The sequence below is a fragment of the Haliotis rufescens genome, unplaced genomic scaffold (genome assembly GCF_023055435.1).
Source record: "Haliotis rufescens isolate VD_foot unplaced genomic scaffold, xgHalRufe1.0.p SCAF_4, whole genome shotgun sequence".
Lineage (NCBI taxonomy): Eukaryota > Metazoa > Mollusca > Gastropoda > Lepetellida > Haliotidae > Haliotis > Haliotis rufescens.
The window spans coordinates 13,398,398-13,420,774 of NW_025964112.1; the positions used below are offsets into that span (position 1 = coordinate 13,398,398).

The window sequence follows — 22,377 nt, forward strand, 5'->3', positions numbered from 1 at the left end:
GAGTGAGTGAGTGAGTGAGTGAGTGAGTGAGTGAGTGAGTGAGTGAGTGAGTGAGTGAGAGTGAGTGAGTGAGTGGGGTTTATCACTGCTATGAACAGTATTTCTGTTACATATCATGGTGTGGCAGCTGAAGGAGTAAAGCCAGAAGTGATGCAGGTCAAAGACCTTTACCACATTGTCCTGGAGCAGGCAAACCAAACATCATGATCAAGGAGAATCCTTGATTCACCCACAATAAGTTCTGGGTCTAAGAGCACCTTGTCTTGCAGCCCCTGGGATGACTGGGCCATCCGTTCCCCCTTCCTGATTCAGGAACACAGTCCACTGTCAGTCCCGTTACACTATTCAGAGACACCAGATGCATTGATCACATAAAAAGGAATTACCAAGTGGTTTGGTGTTACATTGAAGAAATATGAATATACTATCAACACATTTTTTATATATAATAGCAAGGATATAGACATCCCCAAACCATGCACATTGCACATCAATCATCAAGCATAAAGCAAACTGAAAAATGTCAACATTCCAATGGCACTAAGAAATCACATGACCCGTTCCACAAAGTGATCTCAGTGCGAAGACGTGCCCATTAACATAGATGAACGACAAATGTAGCCGAAATGGGCTGCACTAAAGGTCCAACTCACACAAAGCAGTGTTAGCGCCACTCCCATTGTTTACATAGACCTGCAATCCCTTGTACAAGTGGACCCAATCGTAACACTATCATTATTGTAAATCCTTAAGATCTTGCACATTCCTTCTTGCAAGAAGCCATATTACAAAGCTCCATTTGAAGATTTATGACAAAAATAAAATAAGTAATTCCAAAACAGCCATAGTAGTGCCTTAGTCTATACTAAAGAGTGAGTAACTTGGGGTTTTACCACTGCTTCAGTCATATCACAGCATGTCAGCTTCAGGCTTAAAAAAAATAAAAGAATTGGTTCTCAGGCAATGACTTTTGAAAATATAGTGTGGGTGGGCTTTTTCTGCTTGTTCAAACTAGTATGTAACCAAATAAACAGTTGTGTACCATCAACCTGGGAAAGGGCCTCCCTACAGAACGAGCATATACTCCTATTGCCGCCATTACCATCACATGAAATGCACAGTAAAGCAGTGTGCATGTAAAGGGAAGTAACTGCGTGCTATATTTGATCACATTTTTTAAGAATTAGGATTTTTTTTTTTTTAAATGGAAATAAAAACAAAACATGCAGCTGACTTTATGATGATGTGGGCGGTGACTAAGAACCAAGATTTTTGTTTGTTTTAGCCTTCTACAAGTTGAGTACGGCACAGATAGTGATGTACATCACTTGGTGGGCACAGCCATGGGGCTGACTGTACAAGGGTCATACTCAATCTGGGATTTGAACATAGAAACGGTGGCTTATGGCAGCAAGAGACACAAGTAGGCTCCGTGAGGTGTCATGGCTTATGGCAGCAAGAGACACAAGTAGGCTCCGTGAGGTGTCATGGCTTATGGCAGCAAGAGTCACAAGTAGGCTCCGTGAGGTGTGGCTTATGGCAGCAAGAGACACAAGTAGGCTCCGTGAGGTGTCGTGGCTTATGGCAGCAAGAGACACAAGTAGGCTCTGTGAGGTGTCGTGGCTTAGGCCACTGGGCCATGAACACCCTTATATAGTATCTGATCTAAGCCAGAATGGGAACAGAGGTAAGTTGTTGACCATTATGTGGTTGGTAGATTGGGTTGGTGCTTCTGCAACTGTCATTCATCAAAACAGCAAAACAACAGTGGTTCTGATCTGGTTCAGATGTACTGACCAACTGATCAGGGGAGATAACTGGGTACACTGGGGGTCCTGCAATGTTCAAACACTGGGTGGTACTGTTATACTACACTACGACAACTGCTTCCACATCTTTGACCATTTCATATGTCTGTGGCAGAAATACATTGCTATCTGTAGTGTCATGTATAGTGCACACATACAGTAGAAGTATACATACAGAAAACACATCTGTAAACAAATCAAATTTACTTGGAAAATTAAAGCAAGGGGATGATATGTACAGAGAGGACTGATTACTAAAAACTGAATCTACCAAAATATTGTTGACTACTTACAGCTATCAGTGTGACCTTGTGTGACCTTGCAATGTCCACATTCATGGATCGATCTATGCAGACGCCAGATGGCAGACGCTGCTAGACCAGATGGATGAAGATAAGACTATATGGAAGTTATAAAAAAATGAATGAATGATTTTTGGGGCAGACGCTCAGCAGACAATAGTGGTCATGTTTGAGCGCATCATTCGAAAACCGTAAAGGTATGATGACACACTAGGAAAATACGGTACCTGCCAGGAGAACCTCATCCACGTACACACATACAGAGCAACATTGTAGTTATCAAGTCTTGCACACTTAGGACAAGCTTGAGGTACTAGGGACCTGTTCTCTCATAGAATCCCACCAGGGAGCTCTGTGGGTTGTTCCCATGATTTTGTTTCTTGCTGTGGCTGTGATGTAGCTGCTCTTGGAGGACACAGCCATGTTGTGGTCAGGCAGATCCGGCAGGAGGTGACTCAGGCAGACAATGTAAGGAAATCAACTGTTAGATATTCACCCCCTGCCTCACCACCGAACACCCCGCCTCACATCATTTTAGTAAAGAAACAGCTATGTGTGTTCTATTCTTTCTCTGCTTGATGAAATACATTACATACATAGTCCTACATATATTCAGGCTTCAAGTAAATCAACTTCAGTGACAGAAAATGTACACAGATGACATGAACAGTTTTGGTTTTAAATATAAAAAATAAAATGCCTCATACCTTGAATTTTAAAAAAAAGGTGGATGAAAGTCTAATAATCAGTTTTTTTGTGGCCTGACAAGGTCTGACACCCAGAGAGGTTGACAGAAGTGTGAACAGAAGTGTGAACAGACGTTGATTTTTCTTCATGTGAGAGAGGAGCAATCAACTTGAAGAGACGATGGGCTTCCAGCCTGAGGTAATCATGGGACTCAGATGGTGTGACGGGGACACTGCCTTGTTTCTACTGGATTCAACTCTATCATGAGGCAATGTACAACATATGCGTGGAATACACAGATAGTGTAATGCAGCACCGACATCTCGATGAGGCCTCATCCCGGGATGTGATAATGAATATAACACATGTCTGCTGCAAAAGGCAACCAGGCATCAGTGATGCGGCATCTTCTCATTTTGAATTTGGAAGTAACATGCCTGAAACAAAGAGATAAAACAAACATCAGATATCATGGACGATGCAATCTAGAATCATAAATAGTAACATCCCTTCCTAACATCAAACGAGGGTCAAATCCAAAGTCAAATATGTAATAATCACGCCACAAAATTAATAACCCCTCATTTACACCTACTCATCATCATAAAATATACAGATATGAGAGAAAAGATTACACTTTATTCTCCCTCTGGGATTAGTAGGCAGTAAGGGAGATGGAGAGTCACACTGTGCAACCAGGTTCACGGTTGTCATTCTATCCTGATGATGTTGCTCATACTATCAACAACTGAACAGCTTGAACAAGACTATTTGTTATTTACAGACTGCTGTGGTATAACTGTCATATAGCCCAGTGTTAAACACCATTATAGCTGGAGTCTCTGAGGACACAATAACATCACAGTCACATCCTGACCTTGAGTGTGGTGGACATGAGGCCCAGTTCTCCATACTCCATGTGGTGTTCGATCAGATCGTCTATCATGTGGATCTCCGCACCCAGGTGCCGGATCTTGGACCGGACGACGACGAACTGGAAGATGGGGAAGAGGTCGTCCATGCACCACATGTGCTCCTCACTGAGAGAAGACTGGACAGTCTGGAACACAGGGACGGTTGGTGGTGGTTAACACTACAGCATCTGTCTCACTCAGTTCACTCATCAAACCATAAAGCCAGTTATCACCTATTTAATTCCCTAGACACAGTAGACAGTATCAAATGCAATAACCGCTAGAAGGAACGTAAGCCATTAATCATAATCAGAAATTTATCCATCATAGGACCTGGAACTATCAAGCTGCCTTTTAATCAAATACCAATTCCATTAAACAGACTCTGTAGCTACTCATCACACACTATCCGGGGTAGAAAAGGTCTTCAGCAACCCTTGCTTGCCTTAAAGGCAACTATGCTTGTCATAAGAGGCGACTAACGGGATCGGGTGGTCAGGCTCGCTGACTTGGTTGATGCATGTCATCTTATCCCAATTGCCTGGATTGTTGCTCATGATCACACCACACAGCTCGAATCACTTGTATAATCACAAAATTGCTACTAATCTAATGCTACACCCCTTAATCACAAAATAGCTACCAATCAAATACCAAACCCTTTAATCACAAAATAGCTACATATGTGTTACTCAATAATCCACAGACAATAATCATTTGCTAATTTCCCAATCAGAGTAGCCATGCCCACTAAACAGGTGCTACAGTAACCCAGGCCTAGCCCCTTTTAACCTGAGTTGAGACTTCTTGTAACACGCAAGTTCTTTACCGATGTAATCTCCAGGAACGTCTTCTCCAGAACCTTCAGCTTGTCAATGGGGCTGAATGCTGTGCTAGAAGCAGATGACACAAATACATTATCACAATGGAATAGCACAGCAGGAAAAGTAACTCTGTATATATCTGTGATGGCTTTGAACTGTTGTACTTTGATTTGGTACAGTGCTCTGGTGGAGAATGTTACAGTACATCGTTTTTGGAACAGGGCTTTTCATGAATCAGATACGTGTAGATAGATACCGCGTACTGATCAGTTGAAGCCTGAATAGGATAGATTTTTATCATCCAAAACTGGCTCCCACAGGAGATATGGCTTGGGTGAGATCAAGCGATATCTATACTGTAGATATCACTGCAAAGAAATTGCATCACAATGCTTTGCAGACCATTGTGACGTCATTGGTTACCATGACGTCACAATCAAATGACATCACTAATGGCTCTGCTACTGAAGCTGTTAGCAGTACTAAGTACACTTAAGACACTGCTTATTACTTTCTACAAACTGAAAAAGTTGGAAGAATGATGTTGGATGATAAAATATGATACGTCTCTGCATCAAGATCTTTGGACCCCTTCATAGGAGGTTGCGTCAGGTAAAAATTAAAAACAAGGATGCATGAGGTTGAACCAATCAGATGTCAGCTTACTAAATCGAATCCATTTATTTTTTTTTCCACCTTCAATCGAAAATCTTGATCTTCACAAGACAAACAGACCAAAAATACACAGGACAAAAAGTACAACATTTTAGGTTTAGATGCCATGGCGGTCAGAATTGGCAGGATGCATCTAACATCCATAACCATATGATAGTGCAACGACACATCTTTTGCAATCGGAACTCCTCGATTTTACTTGTTTTTGAGATACAGAAATCACATATGTTCTTCTCAATGCTTCATTAGAAACCTCGACTCTGATTGGCTGATGCAACAGGAAGCACAACCTCCCAGGGAGGTGTCCTCAGATTTTCACGCAGTCGAGGCATCGTATCACTGAAAGGAGTTGATTTTTATGAGATTGTGTAGAATGTTACACTATATTGTTTTGTAGAATGATCCATGTAGTTTTTACCTTAATTGCTGAAGAGTGTCCACGGCAGAGGCGTAGCAGTAATCTCTCAGCTGGGACAGTTTCTGTAACACAAACATGTCGTATCTCTCATTAAGTCAGAGTTAAAGCACTTTGTATTGCTTTCAATGGCTACAAGCTTTTCCCATTTGTTGTCCAAACTTTTACTTTCCACAAAACAAACTCCCACATATAGACTTGCTACATAAATATTTAGCTTTTAAATTAAATGAAATTGTACCTGTCCCTTGTCATGGAAGAGTTCCTCATCTATCAACCAGAACTTCCTGAAAAAACAAACAAACATGGATATCAACTCATTCACATACCCCTCCACTAAACACTGACTTCACTGAGGATTTCATGAATACAGTATCAGAGTAGTTACAAAGCTGAATCGTTATCAAAAATCACAATCAATAATTTTATACTCTTGGTAATCATACCAAAATAATATGAAGAAGCAAAAACTTCAAAGATTTTACAAATTGTTAACGATACAACTTCAGCATGTAGGTATGGACATTCAAATTTCCACAAGAGTAGTTCATTAGAAACCATTGACAATGTTCAAGAAAATTTCAGAAATACATATATAACAAACTGATTTCTCCAGTCCCTTGTAGTTCGTTATATCCATGTTCTACTGTAGTACATTTGACAATAATTCCAAAGAAATAAAAAAAAGTTGAGTGAAAGCATCACTTATATATAACATGAGTGATGTAAAGTTTCATGAGCACAGTACTGGCCTACAATGGGAACACATTGGTTTTAGAGAGACCAGGTCAAAACTTCAGCAAGAACAATATGTCAGGGTCCAGTTAATCTGTAATCTGGGTATCTGTAACTACAGCTGCTGGATATCGACAAGGGATCTCACTGTTCTATCCCCAGGTAGGCCATGAGCGCCATGTCGCCCTGTCTGTTGAGTTTGAGCACCCTCTCCCAGTACTTCTCATCATCCTTGTCATTGTACAGGGCATACAGGTCGAACAGAGGCGGGTAGATCTTTGGCAGCAGCAGGGGGTACAGCAGGCCGGCTGCCGTCATTATCTCGCTGGAAAATACATGTAAGTGAGTGAGTATGGATTTACGCCGCTTTTACCAATATTCCAGCAATATCAGAGTGGGGACACCAGAGAATATACAGGTATTGAAAATGTGACTGTGTAAGGTCTGCCTTCAGAAGATTCCATGATCTGAATGCTATTGACAAAAACTTGTCAAATCAGAAGGCATATAAACATCTTATATTCAACAAATCATGACTTTTGGAAAAGTGACAGGATCTCCTCTTCAGACATTTCTTCCAATCATTTACCATCACAGGTTACCATGGTGTCACCTGTGTCACCAGACAATGGCTGTAACCATGGTGTTACCATGCCTACCTGATGCTCTCCTCCTCCATCTCCCTGGTTGGCTGCTGGAAGTATTTCTGGGCCTCCTCTGTTGTCCTGGGCAGGCCGTCTCTACTCGACATCTCCCGGAATATCAGAATCGGTCCGCCATTCAGCGGCAGATCAGGGAACAGGATTCTACAGATAACAGAAACAATTTGATTGGTTAAGATGACTGGTAATCTTATTTGTAGATTTGATATTTGAAATCAAGGATGGTGAGATAATTTCCTGTACATGGTTAGTTACGACAATACAAAATTCTGTATCATCAAGTGGCATATTGTAGATGTATCAGGGTGTGTCACCTTGATGAGGGAAAAAGCCTGAGGTAATGCAAGTCTTAGAAATTTAACACCCTTGTGAAACCCACAAGCTCAGGCGTGGTTCTAAACAAATAATAAAATATTCAGAATAAAAAAATCACAGGTTTCTGGTATGCCTAATGGTGCAACTTTGCACATAAAATTTGTAGAATTTTCCTATTCGGAATATTCTATAAGTAATACGTTACCACTGTTATACCGAGGCTGTTGTCTCCCACAACTGCTGCTATAGCGAAATCTACCACAGAGATCTCAATTACCTCATGCAGCACGTGCGTAGCCACCTAGCTGCCATGTGACACCCTTCACTCTTGTCTCCTGCGAGAGCAAGTGCTCGGGGGACGGACGGGCGGGCAGCAGCCCAGTGGTAACGTATTACTTATAGAATATTCCGAATAGGAAAATTCTACAAATTACATTAAGTAATACGTTACCACTGTTATACCGAGGCTGACTACCACAGTAGGCGGTGGGGAGCACCTACAACCCGAATCCTGACTGCTAGCGTTCCTTCCGACCAGCGGAAGTAAACACCAAGGCGGAAGCACTCGATGCGCATGCACCTAGCTAGGCGTTACCCTATAGGAATACCAAAGCACTGTCAAGCGCATACCGTAAGGCTCAATCGTCATTGCCAAAACGATTGGTGACTCCAAACGGCCCCACTGGATAGGTATTTCATCGCCGCAGCGGATGAGAACACTGTATCCGCGTGAGCTTAATCTTAGATCAGGTTAAACAGTCGAAAAGAGGGAAATTAATTTCATTCAGACCGTATATCCCAGAGCAAGCCTACTTAAAGTATGCATTAGGCGCGTGACCTAATTCCAGTATTTGTAAGCATGCATCACAAGGTTGGGATACACGACAGACAATTAAAGACATAATTGTCAAAATACAAATAAGGACAAAGCACACAAAAAGCCGCCCTCACCTGTGGTGTGAGTGCGCTGGTTTGCGGGACCCCAACTCCTGTACCCACGGCAGTGGGAACATTGGAGTAGACCCAGATTGACCACCGTGCAAGGTCAGACGCCTGAGGAGTTCGGAATTGCGCTGGGCACACCCCTTAGGTGCCCGCTTGCGCCGCGATCCGCGGGCCAAGACGGTGCACACTCTCCACGACGGCATCAGCGACCTGTTTGAGGTAATGATTGGCAAAAACCGAGTCAGAACGCCAGTAACAACCTCGTAATATTCTGCGAACAGAGATATTCGAGTGTAGGGCAAATGTTGCCGCTAGCGCCCTGATCTCGTGCGGGATTGACCCCGCTACCGGTAACCCCCGAGACCGGTACGCCAGATTGATGACAGAACGAAGCCACAACGCAATCGAGTTGCGAGGTATGTCAACCGTGCGATTAGGGTTACACGATATGAACAGACGGTCACGCCCTTGTCTACGTTCATTCGAAGCCTTAAGATAATACTTAAGGGCCCTAACCGGACACAGCGCTCTGTCCTCAGTATCAGCAGGATGTAAGATTTCTTTGAGTGATCTTACAGTGAATTCTCTCTCCGTTTGCCCGACTCTCTGATTCTTGGCGACGAAGCCCATGAGCAGGCCCAGGCGGACCGCTCCTTCGTCACCCCTATCGAATCGTACCTTGGCGACATCGAGTGCATGAATTTCGGATACACGTGCCGCCGTGGCAAAGGAGAGGAGAAATGCTGTTTTCCAAGTCACATGCCGGAACGAAGCACTATGCAAGGGTTCATACGGAGCTTCCGTAAGTGATTGCAACACTAGGGAAAGATCCCAGGCCGGTGCCCGAAGGCGGCCCTTCTTAAGATCGTGCTGTTTGAAACCCTTGATAATACCCCGTATCACCGGCTCTTTGGAGAGACTGGTACCCATAGCAACGTCCCGTACCGTAGCAACGGACGAGACATAGTTGGCAATGGAACCCCCGGAGAGTTTCCGGGTCTCTCGCAAGTGAGACATGAAACGAGCAATATCCTGCACAGATACCTTATCTGGCGAATGAATGTGATGTTTACAACACCACTTCGTGAAAATAACCCAACGTGCATTATACACCTTCTGGGTAGAATCACGATGCATACTAACGTATGCCCGAGACGCCCGGCGAGAAAAAACTTTACTCCTCAGACGCTCGGTGACAACATCCACACGTGCAGATTGAACTGCCCTGCGTTTGGATGAAGCTGACGGGTGTGAGGGTGGATCAAGAGATCCGGTCTCACAGGCAGTGGAAGTGGCGACTGCGTGACCTGGGTCAGCAAGTCGGGGTACCACGATCTGTTCGGCCACATGGGCGCGATCAGTAACATTCGACAGCGAACTCCTCGGAGCCGGCTTAGAATGTGTGGTATCAACGCTGTCGGCGGGTAAGCATCAGCGACCAAGCCCGTCCAGTCTAACGCGAGAGCATCGTGATCGATGGCCCTCGGGACCGGGACTGGTGATACAAACAACGGGAGTTGATTGTTGAACCGCGTTGCGAACAGGTCGACCATCGGACGACCCAAACGTTCGCACAGCCACTGAAACACTACTGGGTTCAGCATCCACTCTGTGGGGCTCGGATCCTGAGGCCTCGATAGAGCATCGGCCAGTACGTTCCGCACACCTGGGATGTGACGGGCGCGTATCTGGCACGGGACACTGTCCACCAGAGCGTAAAACTCGAACGTGAGATCGAGTAGCGAGTGACTGTGGGTTCCCCCCAGTTTGTTCACATAGGACACTACCGTCGTGTTGTCGGTCGCCAGCATGAGCCGGGCGTCGACGAGACGATGCTTCCAGTGATTGACTGCGTTGATCACTGCCTTACACTCGAGACAAGTGATGTGAAGACCTAGTTCGTCTAAGCACCACAGCCCCGAGCTCACCTCCCCCTTTAGATGGGCGCCCCAGCCCACTAGAGAGGCGTCTGTATACAGGGTCAACGTGGCCCGGTAGGGCCGCATAGAGACTCCTGATAAGACAATGTAAGGGACCGTCCACCACTCCAGATGCGGTCGGAGCCGATCCGGGAGGGCGACGGTCGCACTGTTCACCTCCGTTGCTAACAACTGGATTAAAAACCGTTGCAGCGGGCGGAGTTGGAGACGACCCCGTGCGGTGCAGTCCTGGGCTGATACAAGTAGCCCTAACAGCTGTTCCCAAAAGTGAACAGTCTGTTGCACCGCTAAGACTTTGGCAATCATCGCCTGAATTTTGTGCCACCGGTCTGGGGGGACAAAGAGGCGATGGGACACCGTGTTGAACCGACCTCCGATGAACAGCAAGTTCTGAGAAGGGGTTAACTCGCTCTTGGGGAGATTGATAATCCACCCAAATTGCTCCAAGAGCCGACGTGCGAAATCGAGATGGCGTGACAGGGTGTCCGTCATTCGATTTGCTACTAGCGAGTCGTCCAGGTACGCGAAGTACCGGACACCCCTCCTGTGGAGGAACCCCACTATGGGGGTGGTTAACCGGGTGAACAGCCAGGGAGCGGACGTGTGAATCATTCTGAGTTCGGCACTGTCCTACTTGGGAACGAGAAATATCCTGGAGTAAAACCCCGGTGTTATTTCTGGTAGAGCTAACTCCCGTACTGCCCCTTCTCCACCAACCTGCCGATGGCATCGGCGAGTATGGGAAGATCGGTTTCCGAATCGAAACCTGCCAACGGGGCAACGGTGAGCGGCGGATTCGCTTTGAGATCAAGCCGATAGCCGTACCGAATCGTGTTGACCACCCACGGGTCGTCGAACACTTGTTCCCAATTCTCCCAGTAAGTCTGGAGTCTGGCTCCCACTGGGGAAGGAGAGGGGGCCCTGACAGGTTGCGACAGGCGCAACTGTCCAGGGCCAAGTGACTCGGGTTCGCCTAAGGGCCAACCGAAGTTGGCGCTGTCGGCATACGAACCCCTCCAATGAGAGTCACCTGGAGGGGCCCTCGCCGTCCGTCGACGACTTGGGCTTCCCCCCAGTTCCCCGTTTTCCCGCGAAAGGGCAGCTGATTGCCCATACCGGAGCCCTCAGGGCGGGGCTACTTCCCAGAGGAAGAAGAACCCGACCCCTTAGACCTACCGGCCGCAGCAGCCTGGGGCGCGCTCCGGTTAGGAGCGGCACCCAGGCGCCTATGCAGGGACCCAACAAGAGCAAGTGTGTGCCGAGAGTCCTCGGCAACGGAATCAAGGGAAGCATTTAAACTGAGCAGGCAGTTGTAAATGCGCTGGTCACGGTCCGTGGGAGAACCTTCGACCAGACGGGCCGCTGCAGCCAAGTAAGTGTCTCCGTGAGACATGGAGTGCCGAGCGAGGGCGTCCAGCTGGTGCAAGGTAGCTTGCGTTACCGTAGCAGCCGGTGGGGCACGGACACCCAACCGCTCAACATGGGCCTCCGCGGTAGGACCAGCCTCGGGAAAGGCAAGGTCATGTACCGGGAATAAACCCTTTCTCCACGACGTCGGAGGCAACGGGAGACCCCGACCGGAGGCCGCCGCGAAGGCGTTCTCCAAGGAAGGCTTGAAACCGCGCAGCAAGGTTGATGCGGGGAAAGCCGAGTCGAGGGACTCATCGTATACCTCGGAGGAACCCACAGTCGTGGATTCCCCGCGGTACCGGCCGGGGCATGTCCTCAAAGAGGTCATAAACCATGGCCACGCGGTCCTAAACCGATAGCGGGAGCAACGGTTCGGGGGAAGGACCGGTGACCACGGGAGCCGCCGCCGTACCGGTGGACCCCGCGTCCGACCCCGCGGCCACCGAAGTGGCCGGGGACGGAACAGCCAGCGGCCTATCCTGAGATAAGGCCGCCAGCTTGGAGTCCACAAGTTATGCAAGTAATGCAGCGACGGAATCCCCGGACAGCACACGGGCCGCCAAGAGATCCGCCGCTTTACCGGTGGACCCCGCGTCCGACCCCGCGGCCACCGAAGAGGCCGGGGACGGAACAGCCAGCGGCCTATCTTGCGATAAGGCCACCAGCATGGAATCCACAAGTTTCGACAACAATGCGGCGACGGAATCCCCAGACAGCCCGAGGGCCGCAAGGGGATCCGCCGCAGCCGAGGAGGTGGTACCCGCACGGGGACCCCGACCGGACGAACCGGCCACCACAGGGGTGGAGACGGACTGTACGTACAGCCGGTACCGCTCAAAATCCGCAGGCCCCAGACCTTCGCACAGGATGCACCGGGTGTCCCCGCAAGGAACCCTGCACCGCGGGCAACGAACGTGGGGATCCCGGGACGACAAAAACTTTCTGCACACCCCATAACTCCGAGGAGCAGGGGTAGAGGGGGTGGATACTGGGGACATATCCATGTCAGACATTGATTGTTTGCTATAAACAAAGAACAAAACATGGTTACAACACACGCACCACAATGATTCACAAACGAACATTTTCACAAGAAAATAAACGAGCAATGTGAACATATAACATACACTTATAACTTTTATTAAAGAAATAAGTTATGTTAACCCCCAAAACATACAAGAACAGGGGAAACGTAAAACACAACGTGCATACGCGAACCCCGCAAGTATATAGAAAAAAGGGCGGGAAAAATTTTCCGTTTGGCGGGAAAATTATAACCAAGCGTAGCTACCGCAACGCCCCATAAAAGCACAGTTTATTAGAGAATAAACTATAATAAATATCACCAAATCTTCAAGGAACGCTTCAGCAGGAGAAAACACGTCTTGCTAAGCAGACGAAGGAGACAAGAGTGAAGGGTGTCACATGGCAGCTAGGTGGCTACGCACGTGCTGCATGAGGTAATTGAGATCTCTGTGGTAGATTTCGCTATAGCAGCAGTTGTGGGAGACAACAGCCTCGGTATAACAGTGGTAACGTATTACTTAATGTAATTGCATGAACTTAGATGATTGGGACACCTGTGCCTCCATTAAAAAAAAAGTTGAGACGATAAGGATTTTCCTACCGGACCACGCTGTACATGCGCTGGACGTAGGACTTGACCTCCTGGATAGCGTGATGCAGCAAACGAGGATGGGCCCCAACACCGATGTATGCGGCACGGAACACGTCCACCAGATTTTCCATCAGCTTGCCTAGAGGGTGGAATGTGGTGTCAAATGCCTGAAACACAAGATTGAGCAAAAGAGTGAGAGGGTGAGAGGGAGATTTAATGCTGCTTTGAACAGGATCACATCATTGTCATATGCCAGCTTCATATTGTAGGAACACAGTGACATACATAGTCTTTTAAATGTTTACTTTTTAACAGTTCGCTGTACAAATCTTCTCCTGTCATTATCCCTTTTATAACAGTTTACGCTTGCTGTGATATAAATACATATATTTTAAAATACCATTCCTTGTCTTCACTGTGATAGTGTTCAATTTTCTAAATGTTTTTACTTGTTGTTCTTATCTCATCTTAAAATAGATCCTTTTACCATTGTTAAGCTTGCTTGCTTGTCAATGGTACATGTATAATGATCTATACTGAAATGTCGCCTTAACAGTAATTAAAGAAGGTGTTATCCATAAATTGTGTCTACGTTGTCATCCGTCAAGTAATGTCTATCAAACAATTCAAGGTTATTGTTTCATGACAGTCCAAGTTCACTGCCTTCAGGGTGCTGTTGTTACCTCTTCAAGGTTTACACATCTCCCAATCCATATTTCACTATGTGGAATGAAATGAAAATGTTGTCAATGCTGCTTTTCACTTTTAAAGTAGATTCATATAGCAAGGGTAGTAATATTACCTTTCTGACTTGTGATTCAAACAAACAGTAAATATTTAAATATTTAAATACAGGATATTTTATGAATGACTACTTTTTTATTCTATAATGATGTGACGTTTCAGAATAGATCCTTATACCGTTGTCAAACCAAATCATCCATAGCACAGGCTCAGCGTGCGATGGCACAAAATAGGGGTAACTACTTGTCCTAGATGTATATTTCAATGCCTTTGGGGATTCTCAGTCAATTCTTTACTTCGATTTTGGGTGTATTTACCCCTGCAGTCATTAGGATGGGATGCATTGGATGCCTGTTGTCAAAACACAGGTCAGGCTTGACCTCCATGGTATTTAGCATCTAATGCATTCTATCTGTAGTGTAGAATGATAGATGTGTACCTTTGTATTCTATGTATCACTCTCGACAATTGATCCCAACAGCTTGGGCCTGACCTATGCTCAGTCAGGTACACATAAGTCAGGTACATGTAGTCGATTCTCCTGTGTTTATACCCAATGCTTGGGAAGGTTGTCAGTTGTGCAAGGCGAATCGATCCCTAGCTTGGCATGACTGATGCTCAGTCATGTACATGTACCAATAGCTTTCTAGTCACATGTTTGCAGTGAGAATCCACTTATGCCAAACTTTGTTAGGGATGTGTTATATTGAATGTGTCTCGGGTATTAAATCATTGTTGCAATTTTTGTGTTGAATTGTCATTATAAATCTATTATGATGTGACGTTTCGGAATAGATCCTTATACCGTTGTCAAACAAGAACACAGTATAAGGATTTATACCGAAACATCGCATCATAATAGAATAAAGAAGTTGTCAGTCATAAAATATCTTGTCTTTACTGTTACTTACCAACTTCTAAAACTGCCAGTTAAACAGTTCACAAAGCCATACATCAGCAGTACATCTCATTTTATTACATAACAATTCCTCAACTTAAAAAGATAATTAATGAAATATGTTTTTGCATTTTGATTCTTGTTTTGAACACATAGCTGTTAACTTGAGTGTTAGGTGCAGCACCTTCTGCAGGTACTCCTTGATCTGGTGGTAGTTCTCCATGGTGAGGTTGCCGGTGTTGTGGACGGGGATGGTCTCCAGACTCTCCAGGCTGACACTCTGGTGCCGCAGCTTGTGTGGGGAACTGGGGACACAATAAACAACACTGCACACATGGACATGAGGCATTCACAATACACATGTTTACTGCATCATAGCTTCACTATTCAATATACTAGGTAAATCAGGTGAGATAATGTCCCAAATACTGCCTACCTTTATAGTACAATATTGTCAACTTTGTCATACAACATTGTCTACTTCCAAGGTTAGATATGACTTACCTTGCATGTGAACTATTGCCTTAGTCTCTCTTGTTATGTGATATTGCCTACATTCACTTCTTCTCCAGTTGGATATTACCTGTACTCACTTTTCCAGTGAGATACTGCCTGTACTCACCACTTCTCCAGTGAGATATTGCCTATACTCACCACTTCTCCAGTGAGATATTGCCTGTACTCACCACTTCTCAAATGAGATATTGCCTGTACTCACCACTTCTCCAGTGAGATATTGCCTGTACTCACCACATCTCTGGTTAGATATTGCCTGTACTCCCCTGTCAAGTGAGATGTGGCCTGTACTCACCACTTCTCCAGTGAGATAGTGCCTGTACTCACCACTTCTCCAGTGAGATATTGCCTGTACTGACCACATCTCTGGTTAGATATTGCCTGTACTCCCCTGTCAAGTCAGATGTGGCCTGTACTCACCTCGCATGCCATTCTCCTGTTATTCCCTACATCTCCAGTGTAATGTTGGCTGTATTTTACTCTTCTCCAGTGAGATATTGCCTGTACTCACCTCTTCCCCAGTGAGATATTGCCTGTACTCATTTCTTCCCCAGTGAGATATTGCCTGTACTCACCATTTCTCCATCTCCTTCAGGTGCTTTCTGCCGGTGGTGAGGATAACAGCCACACTTTCCCAGGCCTTGTCGGAGTTGGACTTGCCGTCTCCCTTGTAACCCAGCAACGAGCAACAGTGGCGGAAAATATCAGCCCATTTGTGTTCAGCAGGCACAGACAGCTTGCCATACACACTACAACAAGACATATCCTGTAGTGGCATTTCCACACAGTTACCAGTGTACAGTGCATGACGAGAGTGAGTGAGTTAAGTCAGACACCACTTGGAACAGTATTTCAGTTATATCCCAATGCGTCTGCTTGAAGGAAGAGGAAAGCTTGAAGTGATGCAGCGAGAAAATGTACAAGGACATGTAGAGGGTTAACCAAAAATATGACGAGATTTGGGGTGGGTCATTATTTTTAGTACATTAGTGCATCAAAAACCTCCGACCCTACCAGTCCCTAAATATATCTGAACCATTCACTACAATATCTTTGCTTCAAGCCAAATTCAAACAAAAAGACACTTAAAATAGCTGTCCAATCAAATTACACTCATTGGCAAGAGACATTCTGTGCTAAGAGAAACTGAGATGTGAACAAGGCTTTGATGAAGAAGTCCAGGGTATTTATCATACTGGAAAAATATGCCCTGGATTATGGAGGATGATACTTACTCTGAATTAATCCCAAGTAGGTGTGAGGATCTCCTCTCAACAGGAGGGGGACTTGTGGCCTTGATAAAGGTTCCATTAAACTTGAGGTCTTCGTTCCATGAGCCATTGAAATAACCCTCCAGCTTGTCCCCTGTTGGAAGGATCAATGTACCCTGGGGATGACAGCATGATTCAATTTAATCTACAACTGTGACTGAAGTCATACGTGTAAGGTCTCAAAAAGTACTTCAAATTATTATGAATAACACAATTTTCATATATGGGAATACTGTTTTTGATAAACGATTATATCAAATTCAGTGGGCCAAAAGCTCTGTCTCATCAATGTCCAGATGTAGTGAGTGAGTGAGTTGGGTTTAATGCCACTTTTAACAGTTTTCCAGTTATATCACGGCGTGTCAGCTTTATGTTGGAGGAAAGCCCAAAGTGATGCAGGTCTCAGACGTTTACCACTTTGGTGAAACCCAGGAGCACGGGTATGGTGCTGACAAACCTAGAAACATAATCAGGGCGAACCGGGATTCGAACCCACAATCATAGGTTTCTGGCGTTCCCAAGGGACGCAACTCTGCACAGCGAATCACGACGCCTTAGACGACTGGGCCACCCGTGCCCCCTCCAGATGTATCGACTCCCTGCTGCACACAATACTCACATTGCCTTGTAACTGTGTGATCCCAGCAAACTGACCCTCATAGCAGCTGTTATCCTCAGTCAGCATCAGACCAAACCCCTGAAGCATGTCATCACATACACACATCACAAGTTGTAGGGATTCACCACATTGGTGGCGCCAATTGCTCAATTAACTTGGAACACGGTTTCTGTAATGGTGTATCTGACCAAATTGTGGGGGAAAACCTGAAGAGTCACAAGTTGTGGACATTCACCACATTGGTGGAAGCCAATTGCTCAATGAACTTGGAACACGGTTTCTGTTATAGTGTATCAGACCAATTGTAGGGGAAAACCTGAAGTGACACAAGTTTTAGGCATTCACCACATTGATGGAAGCCAATTTCTCAATGAACTTGGAACACGGTTTCTGTTATAGTATATCGGACCAATTGTGGGGGAAAACCTGAAGTGTCACAAGTCGTAGGCATTCACCACATTGGTGGAAGCCAATGGCTTAATGAACTTGGAACACGGTTTCTGTTATAGTGTATCGGACCAATTGTGGGGGAAAACCTGAAGTGACAGAAGTCGTAGGCATTCACCATTTGTGCTGACGACTCCAGAAACAAATGTCATTAGAACAAATCTGCGATGTAAACCCATGATCTGCTGATCCAGGTGTAGTTAAGGGATGGAACTCTGCACATCCTATTGCAGTGCCTTTGATCACTACAGTGATTCACTTATTACCACTTGCCACAGACTTCATACATGTAATCAAGCATGCCATGGCATTACTCACGGTTAGTTTGTTTGCTGAGAAGGTGCCCTCAAAGTACATCCCATCCAGGGTGACGACAATGCCCTTGCCGTGCCGCGCATCATCATTCCATATGCCCATGTACTTTTCACCTGGCAACAAGATACCACCACGTGTAAAGGGAGGAACTAAACTGTCACTTCCTCTTCTGATTCCTTGGACGATTTCAATAATCCTTGTAAATCATCTTACATGATCTGCATGAGGAAAGCATCATCAAAATTGCAACTATTACCTCTAAGAATATCATCCTGTACACCGTAGCCATGGCGCTTGTCTGCCAGCCACTCCCCGATGTGGATGCTGGCGTTGCTAGACATGTGACGACCCTGGCGGTAGGTCCCGTGACCAAACCTCTGGCCATCCTTGAAATACCCCTCGTAGCAGTCGCCATTCGAATACCTGGGTGAAGTAGCAAAGTTAGTTTCTGATGTTAACAACAGGGGCTAGGATATCAGTACAGTTATTGTCGGTATTTTTCATGAAGCATTATAATATTTGCTTGATGCTGATTGTCTACCCATTGCTTTCATTGTTTGTGAAGCAGCCAACAGCAATGTTGTGGCATATCAAACAAATAAAAATGACATTATCCATTGTTTATGATGTGAAAGATGTTTTTACATGACGTCATTCCAACAAAAGACTTGTGATCAGGAACACCACATTTTTCTTTATTTTCTGAAAAATAAAAAATAATAGAACAACCGATTCGCAACTTGGAATTACACATTATCTGTCCCCCATGAAATAATTCACTCCATAACACGTATGGCAATTAAGAAACAGCTTTGTACAGATGCTGCATAAAGTACTGAGATTGGGAACAGACCTGGTGCTACCATATCCACTGAGCTTTCCATCCTTCCATTCGCCTTCCATACACACAGTGGAGGTACTTCCCTTCGGTATCGTCAGCACTCCATGTCTGAAACAGAGCATATGTTAGGGTGTGGTACTGATTAAGGCTGGGAGAAGTCTAAAATTACTACCCAGGTACCCGACCCCCTATAACCCGACTGTACCCAGGTAACCACTCTAGGTCTCAAGTTAGGTATAAAATGTTCAAATGGGAAGTATTTTACTGGAGCCCTGGCAAAAAGTATTTAGATATAGTATAAAACGATCTGATCGTGCATACACTGAAGTTGACTGAAGCTTTGTCTTTACTCAAACATATAAAAATCAGAAGGAATGTGTGCATAGTCAGAAAGAAATGCGAACTATACTGACTTGTACTTTTAAAGTGTAACCATGAAATGTTATTGTTAACGTCATAAAAAAAATATATCACATAACTAACCACAGGTCAGGGTAGTCCTGTGGGTACCCGGGGCCTACTCAGTACCCACCCGAACCAAGTACCCGAGTTACCCGTCCGAGCCCTAGTACTGATCATGCAATAAGAGGTCTGATACTACTCTACTTTTACTAAGCAGGGACTGTTGGAAGTAGAGGTCCTTGAGGTTTCTAAATCGAAATCTGGGGACCAACTCATTTAAAGCTTTTAACATTCAGGCTATGATAAAGATCCTACGACTTTCATGCTTAATTTTGAACACTGTTAAATATCAAGATTTTCTTTCTCAGCAGATGTCATTTCTAGTAGTAAGTTATTAGTTTGTTGCGTCTTAATCTCCCTTTCAAAAGTCCAGTAGTTTTGTATCATATACAATTGAATGTGCAAGTCATTTTGTCACTGCCAGACCTTTAGCAATACTCTGATATATTTTCCTTACAACAAATCTATATTGCTGTCACTTGATATATGAACAATATATGACATCTAAAGGGAGGCTGATGGGAATCAGACATTAAGTTAACCAACTGAAATAAACCCTTAAGTTAGATAATTTTAATACACAGTTGGACGTTGAAGACGATAACCTCCAGAATGTTGAATAATTGTCAACTTGGGGCTGATTTTTTGTACTATATGCAGGGATGAGAATGTTTATTTTAAAATACACCCTGGAAGTTAGCCGAGGTCTGGGGATCTATATGATTTATGCTTACATTGTTATGGCATGCATAACAAAAGTTAAAAAATCTCATCCAAGTATATGATATAACCACGGACTTGTTATATAGGTCCGTGATATAACCAATGAAATATTCAAGATGGCCTCCTCACCCATGCTGGAGTCCCTGTTTGAACATGCCGATGTACGTCCTGCCATCATTCCACTTCAGTTCACCACTGCAGGAAGACAGACATTTATTACTAGCTAAAAATAGTGATGTTGCCTTGCAGGGACTGTCTCCATCAGTAATAAACCAACACACCTTACTTATACCTAAACACCAACTATAGGCTCCAAGTGAGACTGTGCTCAGCTGGGGAATGAAAGAGTGAGTTAAAATTTAACAGCGTTTCAGCCATATAGCAATGAGAACAAGTTGTGAGATTAAAAAGAATATGTCATCAATACATCATAGTTATGTATAAAAGCAAATTGTTAAACATATTTTGCAAGCAGTACTACAATGTAGCCACTGTCGTCATAGCCACTGTATATATTTGACCTAAACATGTACAACTGAAATTCCTTGTAGGCACGCCCTGTCACTGGTGTCAGCCTACACTAAATGGTTCACACAACATATATGCTTAGATCTCTGAACATATATCCTTAGATCTCTGAACATATAGGCTTAGATCTCTGAACATATAAGCTTAGATCTCTGAACATATATGCTTAGATCTCTGAACATATATGCTTAGATCTCTGAACATATATGCTTAGATCTCTGAACATATATGCTTAGATCTCTGAACATATATCCTTAGATCTCTGAACATATAGGCTTAGATCTCTGAACATATATCCTTAGATCTCTGAACATATATCCTTAGATCTCTGAACATATATCCTTAGATCTCTGAACATATAGGCTTAGATCTCTGAACATATATCCTTAGATCTCTGAACATATAGGCTTAGATCTCTGAACATATATCCTTAGATCTCTGAACATATATGCTTAGATCTCTGAACATATATGCTTAGATCTCTGAACATATATGCTTAGATCTCTGAACATATATCCTTAGATCTCTGAACATATATCCTTAGATCTCTGAACATATAGGCTTAGATCTCTGAACATATATCCTTAGATCTCTGAACATATATCCTTAGATCTCTGAACATATAGGCTTAGATCTCTGAACATATATCCTTAGATCTCTGAACATATATCCTTAGATCTCTGAACATATATCCTTAGATCTCTGAACATATAGGCTTAGATCTCTGAACATATATCCTTAGATCTCTGAACATATAGGCTTAGATCTCTGAACATATATCCTTAGATCTCTGAACATATATGCTTAATTCTCTGAACATATATCCTTAGATCTCTGAACATATATGCTTAGATCTCTGAACATATAAGCTTAGATCTCTGAACATATATGCTTAGATCTTTGAACATATAGGCTTAGATCTCTGAACATATAGGCTTAGATCTCTGAACATATAAGCTTAGATCTCTGAACATATATGCTTAGATCTTTGAACATATAGGCTTAGATCTCTGAACATATAGGCTTAGATCTTTGAACATATATGCTTAGATCTCTGAACATATATGCTTAGATCTTTGAACATATAGGCTTAGATCTCTGAACATATATCCTTAGATCTCTGAACATATATGCTTAATTCTCTGAACATATATCCTTAGATCTCTGAACATATATGCTTAGATCTCTGAACATATAAGCTTAGATCTCTGAACATATATGCTTAGATCTTTGAACATATAGGCTTAGATCTCTGAACATATAGGCTTAGATCTCTGAACATATAAGCTTAGATCTCTGAACATATATGCTTAGATCTTTGAACATATAGGCTTAGATCTCTGAACATATAGGCTTAGATCTTTGAACATATATGCTTAGATCTTTGAACATATATGCTTAGATGTCTGAACATATATGCTTAGATCTTTGAACATATATGCTTAGATCTCTGAACATATATGCTTAGATCTCTGAACATATATCCTTAGATCTCTGAACATATATCCTTAGATCTCTGAACATATAGGCTTAGATCTCTGAACATATATCCTTAGATCTCTGAACATATATCCTTAGATCTCTGAACATATAGGCTTAGATCTCTGAACATATATCCTTAGATCTCTGAACATATATCCTTAGATCTCTGAACATATATCCTTAGATCTCTGAACATATAGGCTTAGATCTCTGAACATATATCCTTAGATCTCTGAACATATAGGCTTAGATCTCTGAACATATATCCTTAGATCTCTGAA

General features: G+C 43.9%; 1 protein-coding gene across 1 annotated transcript in view; it reads right to left on the bottom strand.

The window, feature by feature from the left end:
• Positions 1-1,173: 1,173 nt before the first annotated feature.
• LOC124111379 (alsin-like) overlaps positions 1,174-22,377 on the bottom strand; it is a 99,116-nt gene continuing 77,912 nt past the window's right edge. Inside the window, exons 18-33 of the mRNA XM_046471070.2 lie at positions 20,216-20,281; positions 18,914-19,009; positions 18,317-18,483; positions 18,064-18,173; positions 17,299-17,376; positions 16,644-16,795; positions 15,984-16,157; positions 15,077-15,197; positions 13,260-13,417; positions 7,020-7,166; positions 6,509-6,685; positions 5,867-5,912; positions 5,629-5,690; positions 4,541-4,604; positions 3,675-3,857; positions 1,174-3,234 (exon numbers count right to left, since the gene is read on the bottom strand). Coding sequence (XP_046327026.2) covers positions 3,190-3,234; positions 3,675-3,857; positions 4,541-4,604; positions 5,629-5,690; positions 5,867-5,912; positions 6,509-6,685; positions 7,020-7,166; positions 13,260-13,417; positions 15,077-15,197; positions 15,984-16,157; positions 16,644-16,795; positions 17,299-17,376; positions 18,064-18,173; positions 18,317-18,483; positions 18,914-19,009; positions 20,216-20,281 — 1,846 coding nt within the window. The 3' untranslated portion in view covers positions 1,174-3,189. The remainder of the gene's footprint in view (positions 3,235-3,674; positions 3,858-4,540; positions 4,605-5,628; positions 5,691-5,866; positions 5,913-6,508; positions 6,686-7,019; positions 7,167-13,259; positions 13,418-15,076; positions 15,198-15,983; positions 16,158-16,643; positions 16,796-17,298; positions 17,377-18,063; positions 18,174-18,316; positions 18,484-18,913; positions 19,010-20,215; positions 20,282-22,377) is intronic.